Here is a 12,621-nt window from a genome sequence, read left to right as displayed (position 1 = left end):
CCGGGGGTCCTGTTTGTTGCCCCCTGGCCCTGGAGGACAGGCGGGGTCACATCTGGCCAGCTGCCCTCCATCAGCCTGGAGCCATGCCTTCCTCCCCAGTTCCTCCAGGGCCCCCTGGGAGCTCAGCACATATCATTAGACTTTATTAGAATCAAAGAAATGAGTCATATTTGCAAACAAGCCCTGCTCAGCCAATCTCCCCCGGCAGCTGTCAGAAGGCGGAGGCGGCGTGGAGAGAGCCTGGTGCGGCCTCCTTCTCGGGGCGGACGGGCTCTTTTATAATTGTTGCCTCCGCCAGTCTCCAGGGAAGAGCTATCGCCAATAAATGGCTGGCCGGCATTCAAAAGGAAACGATTTGGCCCACTCGGAGGACGTATTTACATCTCTGAGTGCCGGCTGGACGGCAGCAGGGCGGCCGACTCCAAACAGACGTCCAGGCGATTCTTTTTTGGATCCCACCCTGGAATGAATCAGTCCTATTCTCGGACAAGAATGCAGCTCACCTCTCGGCCTCCTGCTCTCTGTGTGAGGGGTGTGGAGAAGCCTGGGGTGCTGGGGCCTCTCACCCAGGATAGCATCGTACCCAGTGCGTGGGTGACTGGTCCCCAGGGTGGCATCAGAGAAAAAGAACCAGGGCTAGGGCTGATGATTTGTTTGTTTGTTTGAAATCTGGGTAATTTCAGGTGAATTCCTGAACCTCTCTGAGCCTCAGGTTCCCCATCAACCAAATGGGTGTAATTAATCAACTCCACTCACGTCTGTTGAGCACTCACTATGTGCCAGGCGCTGTTCTGGATCCAGCGATGGTCAGGACAGACACAGGCCCCCACCTCCATGAAGATGACGCTTCGCTAGGACAGACAGACATGAGACAGATAGCGCAAGTAACATTGTAATAGACAAGCGATGATAAGTGAAGGAAGCTAAAGCCGAGGGAGGGAGGGAAAGAGGGTTGACCAGGAGTGCTTTATCCATCGGGCGGCCAGGAAAGGCTGCCTTGGCAGAGGGGTGGGGCGCAGCCAGTTCGAAGGTCCCGAGGCCGGGGGGGACTGGACCTGTTCAGGGCACGTACCTGAAGCCAGTGTGGCCCAGGGAGGCGGGGCAGGGGCCCTGGGGATGAGGAGGTTGTGCATGGACCTCGTCCTGGACGGGTCCCCTGTATGCCCGTGGTCCCAGCCTCCTCTCAACAGGCACCACCCTGTCTCTTTAAGACGTCTGCGTCTGACTGTCAGAGTGCTTGGCCAGCCCACTCAGGGAGGCAGGAAGGAATGGGGCAGGGAGGTGGGAGCCATGGGAGGCGTGGGGCAGAGCGTCACCTGCCTTGGGTGTTGCCACATTCTGTCTTGATAAGAACAGACTGGGGGCGAGAGTGGAGGCTGGAATATCACCGGCGAGGCTGCTGAAACAGCTCTCGGAGCAGTGGGAGCCGGGACAGGGGTGGGGCGATATGGCCGGATTTGGGGGAACTTGTGCAGCCTCTGGGAAGGTCGGAGGCACTGGTGAGGGGCAGGCCCTCCCTCTGGGGCCCGGCATGGTACAGCTAACCGAGCACTCCCGTGCACCAGAGCGGGAAGGCCCAACAGATCCCGGGCCGGGCCTCCTGGGCATCCGACAGGAAAGGGTCCTTCAAACTGTGTCCGTTCAGGAGGGATTCCGATGGGTCCGCAAGCTCTCCGGCCTCCTGGCCACCCCCGAGATGACTTTGGAAAGGACGTTGGTTACTTTGGCCGGGAGCCCACGTCGGGTTCTGTTATGACAACCTCTGATTGACACAAGGACTTTGGTTCCGTTCCTAGAACGTCTGCACGGCCGGCCCCTTGCAAGCCTTTGTGAGAACATTAATTTTTGTGAAGGTGGTATGTGCCCATTAACAGCATTCAGATGGTTTGAGAAACACATTCCATGGCCAGTGAGCCCCCCTCCGCCGCACCCCCCGGGCCAGCGGCTGCACCGTTGCCTCGTGTGTCCTGATCACGCGCCTCACCCCTAGGACGTCGCCCCTTACCAGCGCGCGGGGAGATCCCTGTGGCCTCGCAGGCTGCGTGACACTCCGCCCCGCGCCTGCTCAGGCCCCTCCCGTGGCCCTCTGGGTGGCTGGTTTCCTGCCGTTAGCTTCTGCAGACAGAGCCGAGGTGAACAGCTCGAGGTGTGTGCTAAGTCGCTTCAGTCATGTCTAACTCCTTGCAACCCCATGGACTGTAGCCCGCCAGGCTCCTCTGTCCATGGGATTCTCCAGGCAAGAACACTGGAGTGGGTTGCCGTGCCCTCCTCCAGGGGATCTTCCCAGCCCAGGGATCGAACCCGCGTCTCTTACATCTCCTGCATTGGCAGGTGGGTTCTAGCGCCACCTGGGAAGCCCGAACAGCTTAGGGTGGACCCTGTCATTGGCCATATCATCCAGGAGAGTCTTGGGATAGAATTGCTGGATCGCAGGAAAGGTGCCTTCAACAGTTACTGCTGGTACCTCGGAGGGGCTTTGCCACCAGCCGTGGAGAAGCAAGTGCATGACTCGGTTTCCCCGTTGTGGCCTCTGTGGCTGGGCAGCTGCCAGAACAAGGCCACGTGGGCCCCTCCCGTCCGTAGTGGGCACCACAGGTTTGCCCAGCGCGGGGGTGGGAGCCGGCAGGAGGATGCCAGTGACCTGAGCGTGTGGCGGGTTTCGTCAGAATCGGGGCTTTGGGCTCCTCGGTCAGCCCACCCCTAAGGAGAAAGGAAAGGCCTTCTTGTGACTGGAACCCCGCGGCACTGGCCGAGCACCCGCTGTGTGCCTCCTCCGCGGTGCATCTGGAGTCTGGTAGGCAAGACAGACTCCCCCCAAGGGCGATGTCCAGGGTGAGGGGGTGGCCGGGGAGCCGGAAGGACACTAGTCATCCAGAGCATCGCAGGAGACCTCCCTGGAAGCCTGGCGGCGGAAAGGTGCCTCCCCGAGGCTGCCCATTCACACGGAAGACTTGGCCGCTGCCCAGCAGGCCTCAGCTTCGTGGAAGGAGCCGAGCCCTGGAGGCCGCGGCGGGAAGGGCTTTGTTCTGAAGCTACCGCAGGGCCAGACCCATGTACTTGACCAGGTGAGCAGCCTGCCTCGCGAGGATGACCCCGGCCCTGAGGGTCCAGCGGGCCCTGCCAAAGCAAGGCCTGGAACGATTCTTGTTAAAGTGAAGGCTCCGTTTTCTGTGTTAATCAGAAGAGGTACTGGAGCCGGGTGAGCACTGGCTTTGGGGGTCGGACAGCCCCGGTATAGGGTGGCAGCTCTGCCACCTGCTGGCCGTGTGTCCGTGGGTGGTTGGATCCCCAAGCCTCAGTTTTCCCCATCTGTAAAATGGGGCCAGGGACTCTCAGGCCTTGGACCAGATGAGATAAATTAGAGAAGCCTCGTTGATGCGACCTCGGCGCCTGGAGGAGCCCCTGGATGTCGGGGTGACCCGCAGAAAAGCCTGAGTGCCAGTCGAGGTGGGAATCTTGGATTTATTCAAGGTCCTCATGTTGAAGCTTCTTTGGAGAAAAGTGAGAAGCAGTGAGACAGCGTCCTGGGCCGGTGGCCCTCTGAGCCCTGACCCTGGGGATTGGTCTGCACACAGACTGGCTGAGAGCTGCCGATGGCCTGGGGGCAGGAGCCCGTGCTTGTGTTTTGCAGAAGGGGACACGGAGGGCAAGTCCAACGCCCCTCTTGCCTCTCCTGCCGGAGACTGCGGCCCCTGAACGAGGAGCTAGGTCTTGAGGGGGGCGCCAGCTTCCCCTAGGGAACAGGAGCCTGTGACGGCAGAGCCCTGGGGACCAGTGTCATTGTGCTCAGCCTGGCTGCCCTCGGTCACTGCCACAGCAGTCTGAGCGCTGGGACCACGAGGTTGGTTTCTGGGCATTAAGTCTCATCGTCTCTCAGCAGCCTGCTGGCCCCACCCCAGCTTCAGGAGGCATCTGCCCCTCGGGGGCGTGTCTGAGTAGCGCTGTGGGCATCTCCCCTGGTCAGCACGGCTCTTGGACCCCAGAGGCCCAGGCTCTGCCCTGTGATACTTGTCTGTGATGATCGTCCTTCAGACCGTTCACTCACCTCCTCCCAAGCCCTCCTCCCAAGTCGCAATCCTGGCCGGGGGCAGGGGAGGCAACAGCTCTCCCTGGGTTCCCGGAGCTGCCCTGGGGTCTCAGCGCCGAGACAGTAACGACAGCCGCGGTTTACTGGCTGCTGGCGGCATCCGGGGCCAGTAGTTTGTACTTCATGTGGCTTTTCTCCTAACCCTACAGAGAGGTGTGTGGGTGTCCTGCAGCCACAAATACAACCAACACCCTGTAGACTTATCTTTTAGCGAGAGATCCAGATAAGGAATGGGGGCAAAGAGGGACAGGACAGAGAATGTGGGGTGGAGGGGGAGTGAGGTAGGTGGTTATTCCCGTTTTAGAGATGAGGAGACTGAGGCAGGCAGTGGTCACACGCTGGAGCCCAGTTGGAATCCAGTGTCTGGCCCACTGGGGACACTGGGCAAGGGCCTGTGAGAATCGATCACACAGGAATCAGTACCTAGTTCACAGATGAGGAAACTGAGGCTTAGGGGTTTACCCTAACTTGCCCGAGGCCTGGCTGGATAGAACCCAGGTTCGCCTGACTCAGGAGTCCAGACCCACCCCGCTGGCTGGCCTCCCCAGGACTCTGTGAAACCAGGGTTACCTGAGATTTCCCGAGACCCGCGGGATTCGGCAGCTTGGAGCCAGGCTGAGCCGCAGCCTCTTGGAACCCCGGTGCGGCTCTCCCGGCCCCGGGCCGGCCCGTCTGACTTGGGGCTCTGTTTGCTTGAAGGCGGCAGGTTCTGAGCCTGTCTTCCGGGATTGACGAGCCGGGCGCGCTGAAGTGGGACCTCGCTCTCTGCCTCCTGCTCGTCTGGCTGGTCTGTTTCTTCTGCATCTGGAAGGGCGTCAAGTCCACGGGCAAAGTGAGTTCTGCTCCCCTCCCCTCCCGCCTCGTGGAGCCTGGCCCTCTGCAGGGTCATCTCCCGCGCCCCCGGGGCCCTCCTGCTGGAAACTGGTCCTGCTTAACCAGTTCTCCTAGCAAACCTGGAGCCCCCTCGGTTGTGGCGTTTGCCCATTTCACAATGCAAATCCGCCCAGCGGGTCCAATTTGAAGTTACTGATGGTTTGACAATCAGCCTGCAAGATTCCTGAAATGGAGCGGTCTGCTCTCCAAACTGGAGAAGGAAATGGCAACCCACTCCAGTGTTCTTGCCTGGAGAATCCCAGGGGCGGCGGAGCCTGGTGGGCCGCCGTCTATGGGGTCGCACAGAGTCAGACACGACTGAAGCGACTTAGCAGCAGCAGCAGCCCTCCAAAAGCCCAGACACCACTGGTACCCCGCTGGGGAGTGGTGGCTTGTGTGGATGTTAGCGGATAACAAACCCTGAGATGCCGGTGAGAAGTTAACTGGTAACGGTGTTGTTAGCTACCGACTGCTACCAGCCACAGGGACCCTTGCAGCCTCAACATCCCCTGTAGACTCTTTAGAAATGCAGACCCGCGGGGCTGACCCCAGACCTACAGAATCAGAAGCTGCATTTGAACACTTTTTCCCCAGATAATACAAATGCACACTGAGGCTTGAGAAGCAAAACTTCTCAACTGGCATTTTTGCAGCTAAGTCAGATTAACTGAATTATCTTAGGCCTTACATTTCAGCTGTTAACGAGGATGTTAGTTATTAAGGAGAGCTCGCACCGATCATTAAGTCGTTTGCACATAACCTAAGCACTGGCTGTTGCTGAAGTATCTGCCGCTGGTTAATATGTTACATAGTGACCGAGCCGTTAGCTGTTAACAAAGGTGGTAGTTGAAAATTCCTGTTACCTTATTCACGCAGGTTTTAGGAGCAGCTGGTATATTGTCAATAATGAAACTGTTAGCCTGTAACTGAAACGTTACCTGTTAACAGGGCCGGGCAATGGATGACCTGGTAATCAGAACACAAGACAATATAATACCATAGTCATCCTGGAGGCAGAGACCCTCCAGAGGGTCCCCTTGGGCTCACCCGGGCTAACCCAGGGCACTAACTAAGCCACAGCGTTGGCTGGTCTGCCCTCACGTGCCCCGTGTCTGCCATCCCCCGACCCCCTTCATTTGCATCTCCACTGGGGACAATCTCTTTAAGATCCAGACGCCCTCAAAGTTCAAAAGACTTAAGGTGGCGTTTGAAGGACAGTGATGGGCAGTGGGTGACGTCACTGGGAGAAGGGACTTTCACTGCGCGTTCTCACTGGGTGAAGGGCGTATTAGGTAAAGTCACGATCTGAAGAGACAAGAACTAGAAGGGGAGCATAACGTGGTGGAGAAAGACAGGAGTATTGCGTGCAGTTAGGGGCAAGGCTCACCAAGAAGGGTGCTTAGAGGCGTAGATCTGGAGGAAGTGAGGGGTGAGCCATTCAAAGGCCCAGAGGTGTATCTGACCAGACCCCCGGGGAGCCCCTAGTCTGATGGAGGAGCTGATGTCTGCCAGGAACTGTGAGCCTCACCCGAGACACGTGCAGGGGCAGGAGACCAGAGTCGAAACGAAATGGAGAGGGCGCGGGTCTGTCCCACGGCGGCTGACGGACGTGACTGGCTGGAGGTCCCCCTGCCGCCCCCAGAGAAGAGGCTCCGGGCCCCCAGGGGCGGGCGTGGTCCCCAGAACAATAGCAGGGCTGGGGCCAGCCCCCGGGGAAGCCAGGACAAACACAGGGAGGATCCGAGGACTTCCTCGAGCCCCTCGGCCGCCCGCCGCTGGCCGTGACTTCCAGCCCTGGCCATAGACCAGGTTTGCGGCCGCCGTGGGGGCTGGATGGCCTCATCCTGGCTGTGGCCTTGCTCAATGGCTGACCCCAGCATGGCCGGGGCTGGGGAGGAGGGAGCGCCCAGGCCTGGGAGGCTCGAGACCCGACCGAGTTCAGGTCACTTGGCCTCTCTGGATGTCAGTTCCCTTGTTTGTAACGTCATTCATCCTTCTGAGGGTCTGACACTTCGCCCAGAGTTCACCGCTGCTCAATTCATCCAAGAAATTGTGATCGTGGTGCGAATGCTTGTGCCAGGCACTGTTCTCAGCTCTGATTATTGGCTCTTTTAATCTCCTGGCGTCTGATGTATGCGTGGGTCCTGCTCTGTTTTACAGAGGAGGTGGTAAGAGGAGATGTTTTGGGGGAAATGGAGGGGCAGAGAGGTTGATTTGTTCAAGTCTACACAGCTTGTCGGTAGCCCGGGTAGCTTTGAGCTCAGGCAGCCCAGCGCCCAGCCTCGGGGCCCTGCATTCTCCTGCCTCCTGTGGTCGCCTGCTCTTGCAGCACAATAGGTCGCAGTGGGTTACAGGGATCCAGACCCTCCCACAGGAAGGGCGGCCCCATGAACCCCACCGGGAGTTCAAATCCCAGACGCGAGCACAGGCCAGTCTCTCCAGACCTGGTGTGGGGTCTCGGCTCTGCGCCCGCAGCCTCTGCATGATCAGTCCCTTCCCCCAGGAGCCTCAGTTTCCCCCCGTGTGAGATGAGTCGTGTGCTCCCCCCAAACACACATGAGGTGCTTGGCGCCTGCCAGGCCCTGGGCCTCTGGGGTGAGGGACCCTCGCTGCCCAGACGACCTCCGCAGAGGAAGCCCAGGGAGGCAGAGACCAGCCTGTCCCCCTCGTGCCTGGCCGGCCGCCCTCTGCCCACCATCCCCGGGGGAGGAGGAAGCGCTGGCTTTGTAAGTTTCCAGGGCAGTTGGGCCGCAGGGCTTTTGGGTCGCGGGCTCAGAGCTGCCACGGAGGTTTGCCAGCAAGAGTGGAAAAATACCACATCCCGGCACAGGGCCCCCGCCAGAGGCCCACTGGTGGCGCCTGGCAGAGCCGCTCCCGCGGGGATCCCGAGAGTCACGGGGAGGCTGAGAGGATGGCGCTCAGGGACTGGGCCTCGGCAGATTCTGCAAAACAAGGGTGTCCTGCCAGAGAGGCCGCCGCGGTGGTGTGAGCAGGTGGGGTGTGCTGCCCTGGGCTTGGGGAGGAAGCGTGCACACATAGACACAGACACACACAGACACACAGACACACAGACACGCATGCATATACATAGACACACACAGACACACACACATAGACACGCACAGACACACAGACACACAGACAGACACACACAGACACACAGACACACACACAGACACACACACATAGACACGCACACACACAGACACCCCCCCACACACACAGACACACACACAGACACACACACATAGACACGTACACACACAGACACCCCCACACACACACAGACACACACACATAGACACGCGCACACACAGACACCCCCCCCCACACACAGACACACACACACACACACACACATAGACACGCGCACACACACACACACACACACGCCAGGCCTGGGAGGTGTCCTGTGTCCCCGACACGAAGCCCCCCACCCTCGCCCGCCTGCCCAGCCCAGGGGCCCGGGGGGCCGCGCACTTTGAGGGGGGGCCCTCCGCCCTGGCCTGCAGCTGTCAGCACCATTGTTCTCCGCAGGGCAGGGGCTGGGGCCAGAGCAGCCTGCGGGCCAGCCGTCTTTCTTTTGCCCCTTCGTGGCTTCCTGGCCGGCCCCCACCTTCCACGTCTACCCACTGGTCCCTGGGACACAGAGGGCTCTCCTGTCTTCGGGAGAAGCCTGCAGGGCGGTCTCGGGGAGACGGGCCCGCAGATACGGAGGGGGCTTCAGGTGGGGACGTGGAGCCCAGAGAGGGGCCATAGCTTGCCTAGGGTCTGACAGCCAGCCTGCCGCAGAGCCGGATCTCCGACCTGAGCCCTGGGGCCCTCAGGAGCCCTCTCTTTGGGAGGGCCGGACAAACCGCAGACGCTGAGGGGCTCTTTCCTGCTGTGCTGTCGTCGCTGAAGCAGGTGCTAGACCATCCAGCTCTGCCGCCTGAGTGCCGCGTGACCCGTGGGCAAGGGACGGCTCTGCGGGCCTCAGTTTCCCCATCTGCAGACGGGGTCAGGGCAGGACCCGCTGAGCGCAGAAGTTACTGCACGTGCATCGCACCCAGCACACAGGAAGCACTCGGTAAACCCTGGCAGCTGGCGCTGGCCGGGGGCAGCTGAGCCCGGCGGGCCCTGAGAGCTTCCTTCGCGCCCTTTTCAAAGCCTGCTTTTAGTTTCTACTCAAAGGGATGGTGGCTCCATCGAGGCTTCCCGCGGCAGCTGGGTGAGGCTCAGAGCTCTGTCACCCTCTGTCTGTGTCTGTCATCTGGGTCCCGGGAGTGTCTGTCCTGGCACTGTCCCCGCCCCCAGCACCGCGAACCTTCATCCTGCTCTCGGCCTCAGTTTCCACACCTGGAAAATGGGCGCACTGGCCATGCAATGGCCCCCCTCCCTGGTCCCCCGACCCCCTCAGAAGGAGCTGGGGGCTCTGTGAGCTAGCCTCAGGATTCCTGCCGGTCACCACGGACTTTCGCATGTCCTCCACCACGCACCAAGATGCCCTGTGCGCAGTGGTGGTTTGAAGACGTCTGGGAGCCCCGCCCAGCCTCTGTTCGTCCTCTGACAGCAAGGCGGCCAGCACACTGATTTGCGGACGTGCCGAGCATGGGGTAGGCTGCTGCTCAGGAGACTGGGCTCAGCCAGGGCCCAACCGAAGTAGCACGATTTCACTGTCACTGCCCCCGGGCACCTTCGAGCCCTGTCTCAGGCACACGCCCCTCCTGGGAGCTTCTTGTGCTGGAGTGAAAGTTGGGAAAATCCAATCTGTAAGTGGAGGCCACAGGAGGTTTGAAGGCCAGTGTTTTGGGGACAGGACGGGGAGAGGAAGTAGGGCAGGGCCCTGGGGATGGAAAGGCGTGGTCCGGGTCGTCTGTGGTCCCCGCCTGGCGTTGACCTCACCCTGCCTGGGACGTGAGGCGCGACGCATCCTGGTTTCCTCTCCAGAAGTTCCCCGGTGCTTCCTGCACAATCACCCGGCCAACAAAAGACCCCATTTTTTGCACGTCTAAGCAGCCACCTGCCTTGTGCTGTTTTGACCACGTTGTGAGCATCATTCTGTTGAATCCTCGCCTTGCCCAGTAGTGAGGGCCTTCTGTGTCCCTTATCCCCACTCTACACATGAGGCCACAGGCCCAGAGAGGGTGAGCATCATGCCCGAGGTCACACAGCACATGAGGGGACGGAGCAAGGATTTGAACCCACACGACCTGGTTCTGAACCACAGGTCATACGAACGCTGCCAATGTTCAGTTGCTCATTCGTGTCTGACTCTGAGACCCCGTGGACTGCAGCCCGCCAGGCCTCCCTGCAAATGTTAGCTGATCCGTACTACGCGCTGTGGGCCGACCCCTGGGCATCCACGCGCGATCATTTACTCTGTTATTGTGCCTTTTCCTTTTTTCACCTGTTGCAATGTCAGTTCCATGAGGGCAGGGACTGGCTCTCTGTATTTGCAGGGCCCCATAAATATTTGCAGGATTCAAATGTCAGTAAGTCTGTGTGTGAGGTATGTACGTGCTTTATACCCAGGTTGCCGGTGAGGCGCCTGCGGCCCAGAGAGGGTGAGCAACACACCCAAGGTCGCTCAGCAAGGGAGGCAGCAAGCCTGGCCCTGGAGCGTTGGCCTTGGAGCGGATGCTGGGTCGGGGAATGGCTGAACGGCTCCCGCCCCTTGCAGGTCGTCTACTTCACGGCCACCTTCCCGTTCGCCATGCTCCTGGTGCTCCTGGTCCGTGGGCTGACGCTGCCCGGCGCGGGCGCAGGCATCAAGTTCTATCTGTACCCCGACATCAGCCGCCTGGAGGACCCAGAGGTACCGCGGGGCAGCCTGGCCTCCCTACCCCACCCCCACACCCCGGGGCCGGCAGCGGGGAAAGAAACCGAAGCCGTGCCCGTGCTTCTGGGCCCCCAGATGGAGCCGGGACGGAGGCGGGGGGGCGGGTACTGTCAGCCCTGGTACTTTTCCACTGGGCCCTGGGGGGTGGCTCATGGTGCCCGCCGGCCATCCTGGCGGTGTGTATCTTTTCATGTCGAGGGCCTCCCGAGGCGGGCCAATTATAGAGGCTGCTTTAGGCACGGTGCCAGGTAAGGCAGAGACGTCTCAGGAAACGGGTCTCCTCTCCCCACGGCGGCCTTGAGGCTGCATCATGGGGGCGCCCTGGGCTTAGGGCGGAGTTCAGAGTTGTGACCTCTTAGAAGGTCGGGGGGACAAACACTAACGGTGCCCCCCCACCAAGGCACTCAGCCACATGGCCGCGGGGGTCAGAGCTCTCACGGGCCTGTTTCAGGGCCTTCTGTCCCCAGGGTCCTCAGCCTTTAGGTTGTCCCCAAAGGCCTGTGCTGCTTCGGGTCTCTTCCCCACGGTCCTCTCACCCTGGGTGGGAACGGCTTTGCCTGCATAATCCATCCGGGAATTCCTCCCACTTCCAACTCAGGCGGGGGTCCCCACACAATAGCAGTGACTAGTCAAGGATAGCAGCCTTGACTTACAGGCTTACCGTGTACCTGGCGCTGGGCTAAATCTTAACTCTTTGAACCTGCAAAAAAAAAAAGAAGCACTGTGGGGCAGGGGAGCGGAGCCCACTTTACAGGTGTGAAAACCGAGGCTCCGGGAGTCATATGGACTTGCCCACGATGATTCCGTGGCTGGACTCCACGTCCCTCTGCTTTAAAAGTGGGGCCTCTTAACCCTGATGCTCAGTGAACTGGGAGGGGGGCGGCCCTTAGACTCCTGGGGTTCTGCTTGCACCCTGGATTCCAGCACCGATGCACGCCGATCGCATGGAGAATCCGCACACCTCGAGGCGGAGTCCTTGGGACCCACGCCGCCGCCTCCAGGAAGCCGGCTCTGACGTCCCTTCTTGTCTTGTCTTCGCCTCCCTCCCCCTGCCCCCGCGCCCTCCCCAGGTATGGATCGATGCCGGGACCCAGATATTCTTCTCCTACGCCATCTGCCTGGGGGCCATGACCTCGCTGGGGAGCTACAACAAGTACAAGTACAACTCATACAGGCAAGTCGTGCGCCGGCAGGCCTGGTGGGCCTTAGAAGTGATGATGTTTAAAGAGAAGAAAAAAAAAAGAGAAGTTAGGGAGCGTGGCTTCCTTGTGTTGTGAATTAACTTGCTCCCTGACATATGTGTAACATAGGGACTGTATGCTGCTGGGATGCCTGAACAGTGGTACCAGTTTTGTGTCTGGCTTCGCAATTTTTTCCATCCTGGGCTTCATGGCACAAGAGCAAGGGGTGGACATTGCCGATGTGGCTGAGTCAGGTATGGTGGTGTCGGTGGCAGTGGTGGTGGGCACTGCCACCTAGTGTGTGAGCCGAGTACTGCAGGCATGAAGCCAGACCCCCCCGCCCAGGGGCTTTGGGGGGCGGTGAGCCTGGTTTCCGAAGTGGACCCCCACCCCACCCCCTTCTCGCACCACGATGTCCCCCAGGTTTCAAAGAGTTCAGAAGCTAGATTGGAAACATCTTCACTGCGGTTTTGCCCCAGGGATGGCAGAAACACAGGGGCTGGTCAAGTCGAGGGAATACTCAGCGCTTCTCAAGTGGTCTTTCCGCACCGCCCCCCCACCCCACCCCACTCCCTGTCCTTCCCTATAGCAAACTCCTGGTTTCAGCAACAGACAGCACTTTCCTCACTCAGGGGCAGGGCAGCCACCCGTCGGCATCC

General features: G+C 60.1%; 1 protein-coding gene across 5 annotated transcripts in view; it reads left to right on the top strand.

The window, feature by feature from the left end:
• The window catches only part of SLC6A6 (solute carrier family 6 member 6), an 82,472-nt gene that overhangs the window by 52,306 nt on the left and 17,545 nt on the right, over positions 1-12,621 (top strand). For all 5 annotated transcript variants that reach the window (XM_061128937.1, XM_061128940.1, XM_061128938.1 and 2 more), the window contains 4 exons: positions 4,787-4,919; positions 10,623-10,757; positions 11,852-11,955; positions 12,092-12,216. In XM_061128937.1, coding sequence (XP_060984920.1) covers positions 4,787-4,919; positions 10,623-10,757; positions 11,852-11,955; positions 12,092-12,216 — 497 coding nt within the window. The remainder of the gene's footprint in view (positions 1-4,786; positions 4,920-10,622; positions 10,758-11,851; positions 11,956-12,091; positions 12,217-12,621) is intronic.

This window comes from Dama dama, chromosome 24 (assembly GCF_033118175.1).
Source record: "Dama dama isolate Ldn47 chromosome 24, ASM3311817v1, whole genome shotgun sequence".
Classification (NCBI taxonomy): domain Eukaryota; kingdom Metazoa; phylum Chordata; class Mammalia; order Artiodactyla; family Cervidae; genus Dama; species Dama dama.
The sequence above is the reverse complement of the archived record's forward strand: the minus strand, read 5'-3'. Positions and strand labels throughout refer to the sequence as shown.